This window comes from Crotalus tigris, unplaced genomic scaffold (genome assembly GCF_016545835.1).
Source record: "Crotalus tigris isolate CLP2741 ecotype Arizona unplaced genomic scaffold, ASM1654583v1 scf7180000024375.2447938, whole genome shotgun sequence".
In the NCBI taxonomy this organism is placed as follows: domain Eukaryota; kingdom Metazoa; phylum Chordata; class Lepidosauria; order Squamata; family Viperidae; genus Crotalus; species Crotalus tigris.
In genome coordinates, this window is record NW_024100545.1 from 2,053,648 (window position 1) to 2,074,628 (window position 20,981).

A 20,981-nucleotide genomic window follows, 5' to 3' on the forward strand; every position below is an offset into this window, starting at 1 on the left:
AGTTGTCCCCACTGCCCAGTTCCGTGTGCTTGACTGCGCTGCTCCACGTGGGCCACACTCAGGGGCGACTCTCCTCCGGGGGGACTGCTGGTGATGAGAGGGTCATGGGAGAAGACGGGGCTGGGGCTGGGGCGACAGCACTTCTGCCTACAGAGAGGACTCCGAGTGCCACCTTGGGCACGCGTGCCACAGGTTCGCCACCACTGGTCTATCTGAAAACCATAGTTAGCCTCCTGCTTCTGATTTTCTCCAGACCACCGTTCCTCCTGCTGGATTGAACTTCAACCGTTTCACAGAAGATTCCCTTCTGAGACATGCCCAGTTTGTGGTGGAACAGGTGGAGAGCTACGATGAGGCTGGGGATAGTGATGAGCCTCCAGTCCTTATCACACCTTGCATGAGGGACCTGATTAAGCTGGCTGGAGTCACTTTGGGGAAAAGGTAGGAGGGCAGTTGGGCAGTTTGTGTGTGTGGGGGGGGTTCTCTGGCTCCAGGAAAAAATGTCTGCCTTGCAACAAAACACATTCTCTGCCTTGGTTTGGCTTTAAGGGATGGCAAATTCTGTGCCACAAACTGCACGGTTTTGCTGGTGGTCTTCAACTTACAACCATTAGTGACCATTCAAAGTTACAGTGACACTGAAAAAGTGACGTATGACCGTTTTTCACACTTAACGACTATTGCAGCATCTCCCATGGTCCTGTGACCAAAATTCAGATGCTTGGCAACTGGGTCATATTTATGACGGTTGCAGGTATCCAAGTGTCATGCAATCACCTTTTGCAATCTTTCTGACAAGCAAAGTCAGTGGGGAAGCCAGGTTCACTTAACAGCCATGTTACTAACTTAACAATTACAGTGATTCACTTAACAACTGTGGCAAGAAAGGTCGTAAAATGGGACAAAATTCAACAACTGTCTTGCTTGGCAATGGAATTTGGGGCTAAATTGTGGTCATAAGTTGAGGACTACCTATAATACTACATTGAAGCAATTTACATAATTTATTTGAAACTAACTCTTGTTTGGGAAGAACAAGAATTCTTTATGGCACCTGTGCCCAGGTAAAGATCCAACTTCCCACCGATCAGCTTAATGGTAGCTGAGAAAATACTTAGTACAATGGTTGGACAATTTCAGAAAATCCTCCCCCACCCCCCAAGCATTGTTGCCTTCCTATCCTCAAAATGGGGAACAAAATGGAATTATGGAATACTTGCTTAAAAAAAATGTTTGAAATAACACATGAAATGGCTAGCATGTATATTGGTCAATATTTGAAAATAAATCGTGTCATGAAGTGAACTAACTTATGAAAAGAAAAGCTTATCTCAGAAAAACCTTCAGTTTTCTGAAGTCTGCAAAGAGGATAAAAGTGGAAAAAGTATGGAAAGAAGAGTAGCAGTATAGTACTTTTGATTGAGAACGCAGTTTGAGCCAGCATTTTGTTTCCTCCATTCCGTGTTTTTTTTTCAAATACAGAAAGTTATGGCTTTTTGTACGTATTTCAATACTCTAAAGGATAAAATCCAGAATATGTCATTTCCTTTCCTTTTGTCTATATTGATGGTTTCTTCTGTTTTCAGTATAAACCTGTCTGCTTCGCCTAAGTCAGGGGTAGGCAACCTTGGCTCTTTTATGACTCGTGGACTTCAACGCCCAGAATTCCTGAGCCAGCCATGCTGGCTCAGGAATTCTGGGAGTTGCAGCCCAGTCCACGAGTCAAAAAAGAGCCAAGGTTGCCTACCCCTGGCCTAAGTAGACAAAATTGAACTCCTTTTAGCGCAAAATTTGAAATCATTTAACCCGTTTTCATTCAACGAGTTTACAATTCTGTGCAAATAGTATGTTTTACTTAATACTCCGAAATACTTTAACAAGCAATTTAAACTATATATAGTATTATAAAGTAACAATGTAGTAATAAAAATGCTAAAATTTAAATATTGTTTATCATAGATTTTAATGTTATTCTAAATGTACTTATTTTTGAGCAATAACTCCTTTTTCCCCTTGCTTCAAGATTTCTAGAAATGTTGCTTGTCCAATGAGGACTAAAGTCTTCCCACCATTTTGAAACAGTGTTTCTAGTGTTTCATTTTGTCCCAGGGCTGCCCAGTATACTGTACCCAGATAAGTCCGGCAAGGACCTAATTCTTCCCTGTTGTTCCTGCTCTCCAGACGAGCTGCAAGGAGACAGGCTATCAGGCATCCCACCAAAATTGACAAAGATAAAGGGCCTACTAAGGCCACCACCACCAAATTGGTCTATTTGATCTTTGACACTTTCTTCTCTGAGCAAATTGAGAAGAATGAAAAAGAAGAAGACAAGGAGAATGCTGCAAAGCGGAGGCGCTGTGGAGTCTGCGAGGTAGGTGGTTAGATAGAGGAGGTTGGTATTCAGATTAAAAAGTCCTTGTCTTTTCCACTCCTTTCTGATCCCTTTCTTTCAGCCTATTAAGCACATTCACTCTTTGGTACAAGTTAATTTATTTTATGTTTTACTGCTGCGTTGCTTCTAGCCAGAATATCCCAAGTTCTGCAAGCATTCAGTGGTCACGTTCATAATATAGTCCACAAATTAAGGTCACCTTTTCTGGAATTTTCCTTATATGTTATGTGAATTTGAAGCATGATGGTTGATTTGGATTGTAAGATTTTATCCAGTCCTTAAAGCAAACATGTCAAACTCGCGACATCACGTGACATCGTGCAACATATCGGAGCTTTCCCCCATTGCCAGCAATGAGGTGGACGTGGTTTCTTCATGACGCATCCGGCCCACGGCCGACAGTTTGACACCCTTGCCTTAAAGCACGCAGTAGTACTCATTCAACAACAGTTTCCATGTGAAGGAAGTTAGGCCACCCACTGAAAACATTTTCTCCTTGATCAATGTGCTTTTTTTCCTCTCTTTTTCCAGGTTTGCCAACAGCCAGAGTGTGGTAAATGCAAAGCTTGCCAAGATATGATTAAATTTGGAGGGAGTGGAAAGTCAAAACAAGCCTGCCTGCATCGGAGGTAATTATTATTTTGATTTTCATGAGCCAGTACTGAAGGCAGAGGAGCTGCCAGCTCCTCAGATGAGGTGTTAACAAGGGAAAGGCAGTCTGAGAAGCCTTCCATTAATTGGCTTATGAATAAAATTGTTTCTGGACTTCATAATTATAACTACTTTGAAGAAGACAGGTTCTGGAATTCTGACAACCCCACCCCAGGCAATCCTGTTTATACTGAATCATTGGGGCTGGAAGGGAGGCAGAAAATATATTTTGTTTCACCAGGCTCTTGGCAACAGATGGCTTATGAATATTTTTCCCGTCTTCCAGACATTTATGACTGTAAGACTCGGAATGGGAGCATTCCTTGCTCATCTAAAGCAGTGTTCCTCAACCTTAGCAACTTCAAAATGTGTGGACTTTTAACTCCCAGCCACTAATAGAACTTGGTGGCTCTTCTTTTGGGAGAGTAGAGGCTAAATTGCTGGACTCTTTAGTTGCCAACTTCATATACATTTTTCTCTTAACTTCAGGTGTCCCAACCTAGCTGTGAAAGAAGCCGATGAAGATGAAGAAGTGGATGATAACATTCCTGAAATGCCGTCCCCCAAAAAGATGTTGCAAGGAAGGAAAAAAAAGCAAATCAAGAATCGAATTTCCTGGGTGGGAGACCCAATCAAGGTAGGAGAAATAGCAATTAGAATTTAATTCAACCTTGAGCTGTACATCTGGGAAAAGATCCTCTTCAGTTTCACAGCTGTTATCCAAGTTTTGTGTAAGTGGGTAGAGAAGTAGACAACATGTGTATGGGGCTGATAGTCCTAGATAGTTTGCAGTTGAGATTCCATTTCCCCCTTTTTAAAAGTAGTAGTAGCAGCAGCAGGAGTAGTAGTAATATTTCCATAGGCCTGCTTCTGTCACAAAATTTTAATCTGAGCGGTTCAGGAAAATGAAGGTCTTTACTTCTGGTCAGATTTTTTTTTTCATTTGTAATACAGCAGTACCAAGGCAACCTCATAATTCCTTTTCTGCTGATATATAGTGATAGCAAGAGAGTAAGTATGGCCGAAGATTTACTGTGCTTTGTTTTTCCTGTGTCATTTTTGGTTTGTTGTTATCTGCAGAGTGATGGCAAGAAAGATTATTACCAGAAGGTGTGCATTGATTCAGAGACTCTGCAAATTGGTGATTGTGTTTCTGTGAGCCCTGATGACCTTACAAAGCCTCTCTATCTTGCAAGGTATGTCTGTGTGGAGATAAATGCATGCAGTTCTGAACCAAGATGGACCTATAGGCAAAGGAGTTGGATCTGGACTGATTTCAGACTTTAGGGTTTTTTTATAAAAGCTACCCAAAGATTGTGGTGCTTTTCTATCATTGGGCCAGCGGGGAGGCTGTAATCCTGTCTACTTGGAATGAAGCTCTATTGGGCACACTTATTTCTGAGTAAGTGCTACATGCCCAAATAAAGTGTATTACATAGATAAAATACTGTGGAACAGATTGCTTTTATGCTTTGCATTATACTACATTTCTTCATATGTCTTTCAAAGGTGTTGCCTGTATTGATCATTGCATTTTGCTTTTTGATAGTCAAAAATGATACCTGCTTTATTGTGTAACTGATAGTATACATCATGCTAAGCCATGGCTTTTTTAAACAGGGGGATGGAGACTTTGCAGAAGACACTGTGACCTGGATTTATACACCACTCTAAGTCAAAACCAAACCAATCTTATCACAGCTTAGTACAATGGGCAGACCAGGTTTCCTGTCTGAAATACTTGCAAAGAAGTGGCTGTGAAACTGAGCAGTAATCTAGAAAGCCCTCTATTTCATGCCTCAATGCTAATATGTACCCTTCTGTCTGAGCCTGAGCACATGACAATCCCATTGTGGGCCACAGTGTGAAAAGACAGCCCTGTTCTTATGCAACTATCCAGAAAGAATGATAGGCAGTACGGCATGCCTCCCTTGCACAGGCTTGGGTGGAAAGATTCGGAAAGCCTTGTATTCCCAGGTCTAAGTGCTCTTCCAAGTATAGCCAGCCAAACATTCTTCTGGAAAGGATTGAGATCTGATTCCCAAACAATGGGAAATCTTTCAAGTAAATTTGACATTTGTATTCTTGTTGAAATAATGTTCTGTCTTTCTCTTTAACCTGCCCCATTTCCTTTCCTTAGAATCACGGCCATGTGGGAAGACCCCAGTGCTGGACCAATGTTTCACGTTCACTGGTTTTGCCGTGGCACCGACACTGTATTGGGAGCAACATCTGACCCGCTGGAACTTTTCTTGGTGGATGAATGCGAAGATATGCAGCTGTCTTATATCCATGGCATAGTCAATGTTCTTTATAAGGCTCCTCCGGAGAACTGGTCTTTGGAGGTATGTTGAATCCTCTCACTACTTTGACACCTATTTATTTATTTACAGTATTTATTTGTTAGGGTTATATCCCACCTTTCATACACCAGTTCAGAGCGCACCCTTTTCCCCCCATAGTAAAACCAGAGAAGGACTGACTTTCTGGTTTTTCTTTGTGTTTTTTTGTTTTTGTCAGCTGCATGATGGATGGTGATAATAACTATGATAGCAGTGGAAGAATTTTGAAACAGATTTCACTTTTCCTTTTTATAAAATCACATTGTGGGGATGATGGGTAGAGTAAAGAAAGCATATGAAGCTTTTCTGGAAGTTTTCCTGTGTTATTCTATTATTTCCCCCTTCATCCCTGGAGATTGCACTATGTTTGGTACCTGGGTGCTTAATTCTGATAATATGATTCAGGACTTGTACTGATAAGCTTCGGTGCAGGGTAGTGATGATGTTTTGAAGACAGTGTCTTCCCTGGTCTGACTTGGTAGCAATTCACAGCCCGAGGAATGACTGACCTCTTCCATACATCTCTTTTTCTTTTACCTGGTTCCAGCATTTTAAAGACAGGGCTTGGCAGGCTTCCTTTGCTTGCAACCCCTGACATCATTGCAATTTGGACCCCCGCCCTTCTTATGCATGAGTATGGCTACTGACAGCAGTTACTGCCTGTCATTTTTGTAGCCCACAAATTTGACCTCATCCTGTGGCACTCTTCTGTGGAATTGCTGCCAAGACAAGTTCAAAGTGGATGCAAATGAGGGGCTGACAGCTACAGTCAGTAAGAGACAAAAATACTCATAAGTCCTGGCAAAGGAATCAGATTAGGAAGTAGACATGGTGAGCTTTGCATTGACTCTTGACTTGCTCATTCTGATTCAATGCAGAAGTCGATTAATTCTAATACAGGTAGTCTTTGACTTACAACTGGTTGCTTAGTGAACGTTCAAAGTTACAACCCAAAAAGTATTTATGACCTGGCTCTGATAATACCTTCCTCCCCCCACCAGCAACACCCCCAGCAGTCACATTCTGCATGCTTGGCAACTGACTCACATTCATAGCTGTTTACAACATCCTTTGGTCACAGCGATTAATATTTTTGCTTGAAAAACTGCATTCATTTTTGGTTTTCTGCAAAAATGCCCCACATAGCAAACAAAGAGTATACTTAATGACCGTGGCGTTCATTTGAAGACATTGGATTCATTTAATAAACATGGTGATTCACTTAACAACCGCTGCAAAAAAAAAATAATTGTAAAATTGGGTGAATTGCACAAAGCTCCAGACCTCTACCTCGCTTCTGCAACTTTTCTCTTAACTGTCTTTGTAATAATTGAATAATCAGTATGTTTTTTTTTCCTTTCTCCTCCTCCTCCTTCTTCCTTAACTATTCTCATAGGGAGGGCTTGATGTGGAGATCAAAATGGTGGAAGATGACGGCAGGACTTATTTTTACCAAATGTGGTATGACCAAGAGTATGCTAGGTTTGAGAGTCCGCCAAAGATCCAGCCGACAGAAGACAACAAACACAAGTTAGTGCACATGACTAAGTGGCATGGGAACCTGAAGATAAAGTAGAAAATCAATAAATGTGCAGATTTCTACCTAATCCTAAATCTACTTGGGACAGTGTCTGCATTAGGCTCAACTCAAGAGTTGCAAAATAGCATACAGACATTCAGTCTCAAGAACTGTTAATCAGATCACATTCCACTTTCTCCCAAAGATAGCAAGGATGAAGAAATGAGCATTTATATTTTTGAAAATATACACATGATTCTATTCTTAAGTAAAACAGGCAGTTTCCTATGAGATTATTTGAAGTATTAGAAAGCAAAAAGAGCATTTGGCAGTAAATCAAGTAACATTAGCAAGAGGTAAAGACAGACAGCCTTAAAAAATGCTTATGGACTGCATGATATCGGTTGTTGGTCCTTCAGATGCTTTGAATTGCTTGCACAGACTCAAATCTGTGGAAAGGGGAAAGGGAGAGGACTGGAAGGTAGTGAGGTGATTTGATGATATTGCATGTTTTCCCAGTTTCCCCAATCCAAAACAGGCCTCTGCTTCTTCTCTCCCAGGTTTTGCATGAGTTGCGCCCATTTGGATGAGGCAAGGCAGAAGGAGATCCCCAAAGTCTTTGAGCCTCAGGAGGAATCAGAAGGAAAAATGTTCTATAGCATGGCAACAAAAAATGGGGTGCAATACCGATTGGGAGACGGAGTTTTCCTTCTACCAGAAGCCTTCCAGTTCAGGTTGGTTTGTAAATTGATTTCAGCTGGAATAAGAGGGGGGTTCTTTTTGGGAGGGCTGGGACACCAACTCAAGAAAAGGATCAGTGATGCCCAAAGAGGCAAACACATTTTAAAATACTGTATGATTTGGGGATTAATAGTTCAAGTTTTATGTCGTAAGGAGAGTTAAATTTATTTAATGAGGAGAGTTAAATTGATACTCACTTAAGGATCCACTGTTGTAGCAGGATATATTTAACAGAAAGGTGTTAGAGGATCTTCAAGTAAGTGGGGTGGATAAAAGTTGAGTCAGCTGAGTAGCAAACTGGTGGGGGATGAGGTTGGGAAGATTTTAACTCGGTAGCATTTTCATATTTAAACTAGTTCAAGAATGCAATTAGTTTGGTTAAAAAAAAGGACATAGAACGTCACACGATGTTGCACAACGTATCGCGACTTTTTCCCCATTGCTGGCAATGGGGTGGGCGCGATTTTGACGTGACGCATCCGACTTGTGGGCCGGCAGTTTGACATGCCTGTGATAGAAGAATTGATTCATCAATCAACCGTCTTGGAAATCAGTTGTCTGCCTCCAAATACATTTGATTGAATTTCCATGGCCTGAAAGGAAGTAGGAAGAACCTCCAGTTCACGGAATCTTTTCCTTTCTCATTTTTCCCTCTCACCAGCCTGAGGCTGACCAGCCCGACCAAACGCCAAAAGAAGGAAGCAGTGAATGAAGAGCTTTATCCTGAACATTACCGAAAATATTCCGAATATATCAAAGGGAGCAACCAAGATGCACCTCAACCATACCGCATTGGCCGAATCAAGGCAATCTACTGCAACATCCGCAGCAGTGGCAGGCCCAACGAAGCTGAGATTAAACTGCAAGTGTACAAACTTTATAGGTAAGTGGCCATTAGCATCTTGTTGGTACCCGAGTAGAAAAGAATTTCCAGCTGGCCTTCTTGTACCAAGCATAATACCAGAAAACAGAATGATAAACTTGAAGTAGATGCATGATCCACATAGAACTGAGTTTCTGTATGCACATCGCTAGATGGAACTATGCATCAGTAACTCAGGGTAAAGACCTACTAGCCCAGGCTCTCTCTGTGGAGCTGAACTCGGTTGAATAAACAAAATGGGTCACATAGCAACATACAAATTTGGCTGCTACAATGGTTTGATGACCAGGAGAGACTAAAAACAGAATAAACTGGCTTGGGAGTTTTCAAAATGTGCTTGAAATTGATGGGTTCTATAAGTCTAAGAGCAAAAAAGTTCACACAAATGCAGCCAGGTATAGCCATAGCAATTTTTCTAAGGTAAGGCTTATCACCTTACATTCAGAAGTCCTCTTCCTGGTGAAGGAGGATGTTTGTGCTCAAGACATTGCTTTGCTTCATGTTCTGAGAATTTGGGTGGGTTTTGTTTTTGTTTTTTAGCTAACAGCTTCTCTGGTTTCAAAAAATTGGGCAATACACTAGGTAGTATCTAAACCAGTGGTTCTCAATCTTCCTAATGCCGTGACACTTTAATACAGTTCCTCATGTTGTGGTGACTCCTAACCCCCCCATCCAGCTGGCCGGGGGGTATCAAAAACTTGACCAAAAAAAAAAAGGAAAAAATGTTGCTTAGTGACTGTTAGAAGTTACAACAGCACTGAAAAAGCAAATTATGATCATTTTTCACACTTAAGATTGTTGCAGTATCCCCAGGGTCATGTGATTTACATTCGGATGCTTGACAACTGATTCATACTTATGACATTCATAGTGTCCCAGGGTCACATGATCAATGTCCAGGGGGCGTGGCCAGCTGATCACTCAGGTTGCAGAGTGCCTGTGGGGGGGAATCTGTGGGTCTCTGGGATGGGACTGCGGTGTGTGCCTGCCTTCCTTCCCTCCCTTTGTCCCTTCTTTCCTTCCTTTCCTTCACCTCCCTTAGTGTCTTCCTCCTTCCTTCCCTCTCTCCCATTGTCCCTTCCTTCCTTCTTTCCTTCCTTTCCTTCCCTTCTCTTAGTCTCTTCCTCCTTCCCTCCCTCTCTCCCATTATCTTTTCCTTCCTTCTTTCCTTCCCCTTCCTTAGTCTCTTCCTCCTTCCCTCCCATTATCCCTTCCTTCCTTCCTTCCTTCCTTCTTTCCTTCCTTTCCTTCACCTCCTTCTTAGTCTCTTCCTCCTTCCCTCCCTCTCTCCCATTGTCCCTTCTTTTCTTCCTTTCCTTCCCCTCCCTCTTAGTCTCTTCCTCCTTTCCTCCCTTTCTTCCCTTGTCCCTTCCTTCCTTCCTTCCTTCCTTCATTCATTCCCTTTGTCCCTTCCTTCCTTCCCTCCCTTCTATTGTTCCTTCCTTCCCTCCCTTATTGTTTCTTACTTCCCTCCCTCTTCATCCCTTCCTTCCTCCCCCCCTCCGTGCCTCCTTCCCTCCCTCTCTCCCATTGTCCCTTCCTTCCTTCACCTCCTTCTTAATCTCTTCCTCCTTCCCTCCCTCTCCCATTGTCCCTTCTTTCCTTCCCCTCCCTTAATTTCTTCCTCCTTCCCTCCCTCTCCCATTGTCCCTTCTTTCATTCCCTTCCTTCACTCCCTTAGTCTCTTCCTCCTTCCCTCCCTCTCTCCCATTGTCCCTTCCTTCTTTCCTTTCTTTACCTCCTTCTTAGTCTCTTCCTCCTTCCCTCCCTCTCTCCCATTGTCTCTTCCTTCCTTTCCTTCCCCTCCCTCTTAGTCTCTTCCTCCTTCCCTCCCTCTCTCCCCTTGTCCCTTCCTTCCTTCCCTCTTTGTCCCTTCCTTCCCTCCCTTCTATTGTTCCTTCCTTCCCTCTCTCATTGTTCCTTACTTCCCTCCCTCTTCATCCCTTTCTTCCTCCCCCCCTCCGTGCCTAGGAAGGGAAAAGGGGAGGGGGATAGGCTGCCAGCGTGGCTGAGGGCTTTGCTGCCAGCAAACCTGCCTGTGCACAGGCAGAGACAGAGGAGAGCTCCTCCCAGCTCATTTGCTCAGCTTCGCCGAAAGACATGCCGCTTGCTAAATTAGCAGAAGCTCCAGGATCAGCGCCGGGCTACAGCTGATTCACACTTCTGCTAAATTAGCAAGCGGCATGTTTTCTAGCAAAGCTCGAGCAAGTTTGCTGGTCAGGAGCCAAGGAGAGCAGCTACAGCTGCAGAAGTGCGGATCAGCTATAGAGGCTCGCCCCGATCCTGGACAAGAGGGAAGGAAGGAAGGACGGAAGGGACAAGGGGAAAGAGGGAGGGAAGGAGGGACAAAGGGAGGCGAAGGAAGGAAGGGAGGGAGGGAGGGAGGGAGGGAAGGAGGAAGAGACCAAGAGGGAGGGAAGGAAAGGAAGTTCCAGCCAACAGAGACTTGGGTTTCCTCCCAAAGGGGGCTCCTTTTCTCCACCCCTTCCCTGGATTTGTGGGGAATTTCTCTTCACCAACACTGACAGGTGCTCCTTCGAGCCCGCCGCAAGCTTTCTTGCCCCCTTTGCTTCTCCCCCCCTCCCCCGCTTTTCTGAGAATTGTGGTGCCCTTGGGAAGCTGATCATGCTTTGTAGCTTAGGAGAGGAGGAGGAGTCCCTTCCTCCTTCCCTCCCTCTCTCCCTATCAAACACCGGCGGGCTCAACATGAACGGGCAGAGGAGGAGACGAGGACGGGTGGGATGGCAAAGGAGATTGGCGGCTGTCGCCAGACCTCCTGGCTGACAAGCGCAAGTTCAGGGGTCGCCAGCTGACGGGTGCAGGAGTTGGGTGCTGATGGCCTCCCCTTCGCTGACCTGCATGCACGAGAAGAAATCAATCCGGTTGCTGCACAATGAGTCTCTGGGGAGGGTGGGGCCTTGCTCTGTGCCTGCGCTTTTCATGCGCCCCCTGCAGGGCACATTTGGTAGAGTTCATGCAGACTGCCGCCAAGCAGCATATTTTCCACAAACAAGTGAGGTGGAGCAGAGGGGGGGAGGGAGAGAAGGCGGTTGACAAGCCCTGCCTAAGACCATCGGAAATATGTGTTTTCCAATGGTCTTAGGAGACCCCTGTGAAAGGCTCGTGCGACCCCCAAAAGGGTCGCAACCCACAGGTTGAGAACCGCTGATCTAAACAAATATAATAGTAGGATATCTTGTAGCAGAAAAATATTACCAAGCATTATTTTTTTCCCTCTTTCTCAGTCTTTCTCATTTTAGGAATTTGAACTGGACTGGGGAGAATTTAGCTCCACATCTCCTTTGATTCTAAGCAAAGAGTAGACTTATAGAATGGGTGTGAAATCTGAGGTCCTAGGACTTCAGCCAACTTCCCATTTTTCTGAAGCCTCCAGAGCTGAGCAATTACCAAAAAAGGGGGGGTGCCATTTGGGTTAATGCATACATACGTCCTAGAGCCTATTTTGCCTGAAAATTCACTTAATATAGTATTTTTGAAAGAACAGCCACGTTAAACTAATTAAAATGCTTTAAAATCCTGACTTCATTACTTTGCATCATCGCCCTTAATTGATACAGCTCTTCAGGACACGCAAACTGTTAAATAAGTCTCAGTCTTGTTATATTATATGCAAATAGGAGGGAAATAATCTGAAATGCAATGTATTCTTCAGTAATTACATTTTCTTAAAGAGGATTTAAGGGTCCCTGAGCCCTGCCTCCATCACTATAGTTGAACCGAGAAAAAGTCATTCCTTTCCCGTTGTGTAGGTGTTCCTGGGTTTGATGTCTTATCTTCCTCAACACTAGTGTCTCTGTTGTCTTTCTAGGCCAGAAAACACGCACAAATCAGTCAAAGCTAGCTACCATGCAGATATCAACTTGCTCTATTGGAGTGATGAAGAAGCAGTGGTGGAGTTTAAAGACGTGCAAGGCCGCTGCACAGTGGTGTATGGGGAGGACTTGACGGGAAACATCCAGGATTACTCTGCCAGTGGCTCCGATCGTTTCTACTTTTTAGAGGTAGCTTTTTCCACTGTGTCATTGGTCCTGTGCAATATATATTCTCCAACACTGGAGGTTTTTAAGAAGAGATTGGACAACCATTTATCTGAAATGGCATAGGGTTTCCTGCTTAAGCAGGGGGTTGGACTAAGACCTCCAATGTCCCTTCCAATTCTGTTATTCGCAACTGGGTGTCATATCAGCAAGTGCTGCTATAGATGCGGCTGGCTGAAAACGTATCTGCACTTTAGATTATCTCCTTCCACTTTGGAAGAGGGACTTTAACAAAAGTCCAGTTGCTCTCTCATAATAGAAATTCATTCCAGCCTGCAGCTCATTTTATAAATGCCTAAACTTCCCGTCATTGTTTTCTGAAATCTAAGAAATTATCAGATTTGCATGTATCTTTGGTCTGAATTGTTATTTTTTTTCTTTTAATTTCCAGGCATATAATGCAAAAGCAAAAAGCTTTGAAGACCCACCTTATCATGCCCGTAGTTCTGGAAATAAAGGGAAGGGGAAAGGGAAAGGGAAAGGTAAGTGATTAGTTGTTAAATGATTTAAATCTCTAATGTATTATCCAAGGCCAGCAGTAGCTTTCCTATGGAGAAAAATAAGATGCTGAAGCAGGTCAGTGCAAATCCTTCAGAACAAAGAACTTGGTCTTTGATAGGCTTTTGAGTGCAGTTCAAGGTGCTAGTCACTTTGGCTTTGGGATTGGCTGTTTGAGGATGAGGAATCATCTGTCTCTGGTCTAGGCTCCATCGATCAAACCAGGTCATCTGATGGGAGCCTGGAAGTGGCAATCTCTGCTATGGAACTTGCCCTTTCAAATAACAACCTTACACCCTGTCTTCAAAAAATCTTCAAAAACTTGGGCTTTTGCCCAGACATTGGGTTAAGATGGTTGATGAATCCCCTTTAGGCTTTTATATAGTGGTTAAAAGTTTTCTTCTGCAAAGTACCTCATACTCTTCTCCTTTTTATTTTATTTTGCTTTGTTTCTAGTGTGTGTGTGTGTGTGTATGTGTGTGTGTGTGTGTACATACACACAAGTATATTTTTAATGGTTTTCACAATGGTGAAAGGAGCAAAGAGCAAAGGTCAGTGTCTCTTGATTACTGAGAGCTGGATATATTCATATTGTCAGTGTGTGGAAGATAGCTTGCTGATTTCTTCCATTTCATACATATGCCCGACTCCCACTCTGTTCTATTTGACATAGTTTAGAAAGATATCCACCCTTAATAGACTTTTATGAAGAAGAACTAATTATAGCCATATTGAATGGAAAAGATTTCCTTCGTTTGTTCTCCTTCCCACAGTTCCAAGTTAATATACTTAGCTTACTTAGAAAAATCAATTTTATTCCTAAGATATACAAATATTGAGAGGATTACTTGCAGACATATTAGGTCCTGTTTGGTTCATTAATTGTAAACAAGTCTTTGCTGTTGCTGATAGAATCTACTCAGCAATAGCATCGACTTGTTTGCAAATAAACCATCATAGACTAGATAGCTAATCTCAGGGGCTGCCACAAAGAAGAGGGAGTCAAGCTATTCTCCAAGGTGCCTGAAGGCAGGACAAGAAGCAACGGATGGAAACTAATCAAGGAGAGAAGCAACCTAGAACTAAGGAGAAACTTCCTGACAGTTAGAACAATTAATCAATGGAACAACCTGCCTCCAGAACCTGCCTCCAGATCAGGAAGTTTTTAAGAAGGGACTGGACAGCCATTTGTCCAAAATGGTATAGGGTTTCCTGCCTGAGCAGGGGGTTGAACTAGATGACCTCCAAGGTCCTTCCAACTTTTATATTATTGTTGTTATTATTATTATTATTATATTGCTAATACTTACTTTCTTATTTACCATTAAGCTTTCATAGACTACATATCTAATGTTATTAAGTAGCACTGAAAGAGGTTTAAAAATATAATGCTGGTATGCTTGCTTTGGAATCAAGGCAGCAATTCTTAATGCCAATATGCAAAGACACACGTAGACATAACATTTTCCTCCTCCTGCAGGTAAGAGCAAAGGGAAATCTTCAGGAGCATCTGAATACAGCGAGTCTGAAGCTGCTGCGATGAAGCCCCCCAAACTTCGTTCTCTGGATGTCTTCTCTGGTTGTGGAGGCTTGTCAGAAGGGTTCCACCAAGCAGGCAAGGCAATTTGGAAGGATGGCTGGGTGCATGGGAAAGGGCATGAGCATATGACTTTTATAGCCAAAAAAGTAGAGCCAGTGAGGGTTTCCAGCCCTGTTTATGGGATGGAAGGAATTTTTTGTGTGCTTTTGAGGCTTGGAAGCAAACCATCTAATATGAATTCTTGTTCTGTTTTCATCATCATCATATTGTCTTCAGGAATCTCAGATACTCTGTGGGCCATTGAGATGTGGGAGCCAGCTGCGCAGGCCTTCCGCCTGAACAATCCAAGTACCACAGTGTTCACTGAGGATTGCAATGTCCTGCTTAAGCTTGTAATGTCGGGTGAGAAGACTAACTCCCTGGGCCAGAAGTTGCCACAGAAGGGAGATGTGGAGATGCTCTGTGGTGGCCCCCCTTGCCAAGGCTTCAGTGGGATGAACCGCTTCAATTCTCGCACCTACTCCAAGTTCAAGAACTCTCTGGTTGTTTCTTTCCTCAGGTGACTGAAGTCAATGTTTGCATTTTCTCAACTTTCCTTAAGCCAATCCTTATCCTATTGCATGTCCAACTCCCAGCCTGTTGCCTTCCAACTGTGTTAGGAGCTCAACTCATGAAGATAAGGTTGGGCAAAGTTGGTCTCTAAAACAGAGCTACAGTTTAACGGGATAGCAGAAACGTAGGCTGTGATGGTGGATGCTGAATATGCATATATTATGGCAAAGAAGACATGTAATGTTCCTTCCAGAAATTCTGTATCCTGTAGGCAATGATGGGTTGAGATACTGGGAAGTATTGTCCTATAGATCTAGAGCAATGGCCCCAGTGGTGGGATTCAAATATGTGAACAGCCAGTTCTCTGTGTGGGTGCCACTTCCGGAAGTCCATTCTGGACCTGGGCAACAAAAAATTAGCTACCAGTTCTGCTGAAGTGGTGCGAACTGGCTGAATCCCACCACTGAGTGGCCCCCAACCTTTTGGGCACCAGGGACCAGTTCCGTGGAAAGAGGTTTTTCCGTGGGCCGGAGGGGGCTGTGGTTTCACATGCTGCCTGCATCCTGTAGATGGGGCTTCGCTTGTTTGCGCAGACTGGTTTCTGGCATGCCACGACCCGGTTCCGGACTGAGGGCTGGGGACCCCTGATCTAGAGATACCCACATGGGAAAAGACTACTTGAGAGAATGTATGTGATTGGATCTATGTTGGGGTTCTCTTGGAATAGAGAGAGTGCAGCTGACCCTCAGTGTCCTTCTCTTCTGCAGTTACTGTGACTACTACAGGCCAAGATTCTTCCTACTTGAGAATGTGAGGAACTTCGTCTCATTCAAGCGTTCTATGGTGCTAAAGCTCACCCTGCGGTGCCTTGTCCGGATGGGTTACCAGTGCACTTTTGGAGTGCTGCAGGTATGATAGTCAGCCTTTTTTTTTTTTTTTAACTGAGGCTAGGATTGTGCTGAACCATATTTGTGTGCTTTGCAGATTCATATGGAGGGAAAGATTCCACTGGATTTGGAGCTAAAGAATCACTACCTGTATTTTCTCTATAATATGCGGATTTTTGGCTAGATCACTTTCGTGTATCTGGACAGTGCCAAGCTGAGAAAGCTGATCTAGGAAATTTCTGGTTGCTGTCATGGTTTCTCAAGTCAATTTGAGTCCAGATGGCTGCAGGTCCATGCAGTTTTCTTGGCAAAAATTTGGCGGGACCTTCCTCCGAGATGTTTTTCAACTTTCCAATCTAAAGTTATGAGAGAATGCCAGCCACCCAGTTGGCTTTTATGTCTAAGGGAGAACTAAAACTCAAGTCTCCCTGCTTCTAATCGAGCAACTTCAACCACTATACAGACTGGCTTTCAAGCAGTTTCTTGGGGGTTGGTTTACAGGCTCTGTGCTCAAGTATGAGAAGCTGCAAAAGTTAAGCTAAAGAAGGCTGATTCCATTGTCCGATTTATGTCTCCCCTGAGACATCTGGCTGTTCTCTGTTGAAAGCATTTGGTCTGCTGTGCTCTTTATCTGAAATGTCTTTCCCTAAGTAGCACATCTAGCATGTATATCACAGTCTTTTTGATGCCAGATGACGACCTTTCTATTTTCCCAAAGTGGACTGGTATTTTATCATGTCAGTGTTTTTATTTTTTACTAGTATTTTATGGAACTAGGAATAGAGATTAGCATACTAATTTAGTAAAAAAAAAGTTAGAGAAGGATTGTTTGCTAAGAAAAATATTTCCTCTTCCTCAAATAGCTTATTTTCTCCTTCCTCGATTCTTCTCTTCCTCCTTCATCTAGGCTGGGCAGTACGGAGTAGCTCAGACACGCAGGAGAGCAATTGTGTTGGCTGCAGCTCCTGGAGAGAAACTTCCTTTGTTCCCTGAACCCCTACATGTTTTTGCTCCCCGAGCCTGCCAGCTCAGCGTGGTGGTGGATGATAAAAAGTTTGTTAGCAATATAACAAGGTAATTGCCAACTCCCAGATCTAGCTAGTGTTGCTTTCACTGAGGGCTGGGAATGGGGCCAACAATCTTACAAGGAAAGGAAGTGCATGGCTACGGCCTATTTTTTCATACAAATGAAAGATAATCCTGAATAAGGGGGAGTCCCAACCTATCTGGAAAGCTCTTATGATGGTGTGGAATTGCGTTTTAGAAAAAGGGGGAAGTCCAATAATGATCGATCTGTAAGTTGTACTCTTTCAATGTACTCCAGGACTTACTCAGGTCCATTCCGAACCATCACAGTCCGGGACACTATGTCTGACCTTCCTGAAATCAGGAATGGAGCGTCAGCACTTGAAATCTCCTACAATGGAGAGCCACAATCCTGGTTCCAGAGGCAAATTCGGGGTTCCCAATATCAGCCCATCCTCAGAGATCATATCTGCAAGGTATCTACTCTTACAATGTTTATCTGGTTTGCTGGGGCAAGGTGGGTGGAATGAGACATCTTTAATATATTGCATTGAAGGCAGAATTTCCTAAAATCAAGGACTGTTTGAAGCAATAGCCATTTGCATCCAGGAAGCCCAAGGAAAAAAGTTCCAATCTTTAGCCTTAATGAAGTAATTCTGCTCCAGATCCTGGAAAATTACATAGAGCAAGGTGGCAAGAACACCCTGTCTCTGCAGAACTTTGTGTTATCAAATAATCCCATATTAGTCTGCAACCCATCACCTGCTGGATGGTAGAAAGATCTCCACCCTAACCTAACTTAACAAGAAAAATTGTAGGAAAATTTTCAGAGTTTTGTCACACAAACGGGAACAAAATAATCATCAGGCAGTTTCCTTTTCCCCCAAACTACTACCAGATATATTGTGTTATCCCTCCCTTTCCCCCTCTCCTTAGATATTTAATGGCATTTGTGCCCTTTTGGGAGATGCACTAGAGTAGTGCATTTAATATATAGCCAGACATAGGCAATCCGTACTTAGCAAAGATAGGAAGGGGGCATCCCAAGTGCTAAGGGTAACTCTGTGCTTTGTCTGACTAGGATATGAGTGCACTGGTAGCTGCAAGGATGAGGCACATCCCCCTGGCCCCAGGCTCCGATTGGCGTGATCTGCCCAACATTGAAGTGCGTCTTTCTGATGGCATAACTACCCGCAAGCTACGCTATACACACCATGAGAAGAAAAATGGGCGGAGCAGCACAGGATCTCTGCGGGGGGTCTGCTCCTGCGCTGAAGGTACAACATCTGGCTCTTCTGGGTACAGAGGATGGTTTGACTGGTCACCCAAAGAATACGGCCATTAGCGCTTCAAAATGGAATAATACTTTAAGCCACTCTTAAAAGAATCCAAACGGTCAAAAATCTCACTGGATCTCTGCGTTCTCCCATGCAACTTTGTGAAATTTAGGTCTGTGGACTCTGCTGACCCTGTTGTAGTCGACGCAAATTTAGAAGTTGGATCTCAGCAGAACATCCAATAGAGCAATCTGCTTTAAAAGAGGCTATTAATACTTTTTGTTGCTAAGAAGCATAGCATAGCCCAAATGAGTACCAGTCAGTGAGAAGAGAGAGGGAGATTCCTATTTCCCAAGTACTTGTCCTTTCAAACTCTTGCTACCTTCCAATTTGGTTCTATTTTGTACCTGATCTAGCAAGTCTAGGAAAGTTTTTTGAAGCAATGGGAGTCAGCTGGTATTTGGCTTAGGTTTAGTCAGGGTTTGTTTTTTTTTAGATTCACCTGGGATGCAACGGCAAGCCCCTCTGTTCCTTCCTTCAGCTTCAGGGGGGGAAGAGTTCCCCAGTGCTAGTAGTCCTGCTCCTACTTCTGATGGAGCAAAGCAGACCAAAATATCGAAGGAAATCCCTTGCCACACTTTCTGTGAAAAGTAATCTGAATCCTATTCCATCTCCTCCAGGCAAGGCATGTGACCCTGCAGACCGGCAGTTCAATACCTTGATCCCTTGGTGTCTGCCTCACACGGGGAACCGGCACAACCATTGGGCAGGCTTGTATGGAAGGTTAGAGTGGGACGGATTCTTCAGCACGACAGTCACCAACCCTGAGCCCATGGGGAAACAGGTGAGTGAAGGGAAGGGGCATGGAAGAAGCCCAGGGGCTCATCATCATACTGAGGTTCCAGTGCATTTCCCTATCCTCCTATTTTATTATTATTTTTGCTTGTACTTTCTTGCTTGTAGCTTCTCTTGCTTTATAGGGAGGCTGTGTTGAATGCTATTAAGAAAGATAGAAAACACCAGCATTTAATGGTTGTTACTGTCATTGGGACTACAAGGGGAAACTGGCAGAATGTTTAAGAAATTAGTGCTGCTGAGCCCTTTCATGGATCATGAGGCCCTTCGCTGAATCACTCAGTCCATGGAGATCTTGCGTTTGGATTACTGCAATACACTCTAAATGGGGCTACCCTTGAAGAGTATTCGGAAGCTACAGCTGGAACAGAATGCAGCAGTGTGGACTGTTTTAGGGGACCTTAGATTCATCCATGTAACACCACTGTTGCCTGAACTGCATCGGTTGCCGGTTTGGTTCCAGGTCCAATTCAAGGTGTCGGTTAACAAGTTATTTTTGGCATGGGTCCAAACTACCTTAAGCACTGTCTCACCCTAATCCACCTACCCCCATTTGGCCTATAAAAAGAGACATGCTTCAGATCTCGTCGGCTAAGGAATTTTGGCTGGCAGAAGAACCTTTTCTGCTGTGGCACCCACCCTGTGCAACATTATGCCCCTTGAGAGGAGTGCCCACCCTCTTGACCTACTGAGAGGGCCTGAAAACCTGTTACTGTTTTTAACTTTTAACGTTCAGTATTTTAATGCTTTTAATATTCCAATTGCTTTCTATAAAGCTTGCTTTCCTAGTGGGCTGAGGGTGGCTAGAAGATGATACGGTATTTCTGTGCTTGAGAAATAAGTGGCCCATATTCATTGTGGAGCAACCTGGTTGGGTGACTCAGCCGTAGCTCCAAATATAGTAGTTAACTATATCCCAACACAAAGCTGGAAGAGGCTATGCCAGTGACTCTGCTCCCCTTTTTCCAGGGTCGTGTGCTTCACCCTGAACAGCACCGAGTAGTGAGTGTGCGAGAATGTGCGCGGTCCCAGGGATTCCCTGATACTTACAGGCTCTTTGGGAATGTACTGGACAAGCACAGGCAGGTAAGTGGCTGCAGAGCCTTCCTAGAGGAGATTTGTATATGTAAATGTTCACTAGAGTTTTTTAGAATTTGAACGTGCTCTTGTTTTGTTGCTCTATCTCTTAATAACATTTGAAGTGGATCACTTTGCTCCTGCAGCAATTTTGAGAATGCTTTTCTGTTATTGTTTGTTTACTTAGTTGTTTGCAAGTTAGCACTAAAAAGTAACTTTGGGGGAAAAAATAATAAAATAAAGGATTTTCTTCTAGGGATAAACTCTGTTTCAGTTGGCTGAATAGATACCTCAAAAATGGGAAAAGATACCTCAAAAATGGGAAATAGATACCTCAAAAATGGGAAAAGATCCTTAGATGGATGATAGATTTGTTAAGATCAACCAACAGTTCAGAATTCTTCATTAAGAAACACCTAAAAATAGTACAGGAAAAATAAAAAGGACAAAAGTGGCTTTCTGGAATGTATTGGGATAAATTGACAATGGTTTTATATGACAGAAGCAACCAACAGTGCATCCCTCAAGGATGAATGTATTTGCCAGGGGAGATGTAAAAATTACATTACATTTGAGATTAGATGAAGGCTCTCCAATGTTTTTTGTATTCTTGATATTCAAGGCTAAGACACATCTGATAAAACGTAGTACATTATTATATAATGCTGTAGAAGCATCTCTCT

At 43.4% G+C, this 20,981-nt stretch overlaps 1 protein-coding gene across 1 annotated transcript in view; it reads left to right on the top strand.

Moving 5' to 3' along the window:
* Positions 1-20,981, top strand: part of DNMT1 (DNA methyltransferase 1) — a 42,574-nt gene that overhangs the window by 20,305 nt on the left and 1,288 nt on the right. The window contains exons 14-32 of the mRNA XM_039328304.1: positions 254-441; positions 2,182-2,371; positions 2,924-3,021; positions 3,533-3,680; positions 4,124-4,239; positions 5,184-5,388; positions 6,782-6,915; positions 7,465-7,638; positions 8,307-8,528; positions 12,358-12,550; positions 12,978-13,068; positions 14,565-14,699; positions 14,901-15,183; positions 15,944-16,085; positions 16,971-17,137; positions 17,388-17,565; positions 18,171-18,366; positions 19,047-19,210; positions 20,191-20,307. Coding sequence (XP_039184238.1) covers positions 254-441; positions 2,182-2,371; positions 2,924-3,021; positions 3,533-3,680; positions 4,124-4,239; positions 5,184-5,388; positions 6,782-6,915; positions 7,465-7,638; positions 8,307-8,528; positions 12,358-12,550; positions 12,978-13,068; positions 14,565-14,699; positions 14,901-15,183; positions 15,944-16,085; positions 16,971-17,137; positions 17,388-17,565; positions 18,171-18,366; positions 19,047-19,210; positions 20,191-20,307 — 3,141 coding nt within the window. The remainder of the gene's footprint in view (positions 1-253; positions 442-2,181; positions 2,372-2,923; positions 3,022-3,532; positions 3,681-4,123; positions 4,240-5,183; positions 5,389-6,781; positions 6,916-7,464; positions 7,639-8,306; positions 8,529-12,357; positions 12,551-12,977; positions 13,069-14,564; positions 14,700-14,900; positions 15,184-15,943; positions 16,086-16,970; positions 17,138-17,387; positions 17,566-18,170; positions 18,367-19,046; positions 19,211-20,190; positions 20,308-20,981) is intronic.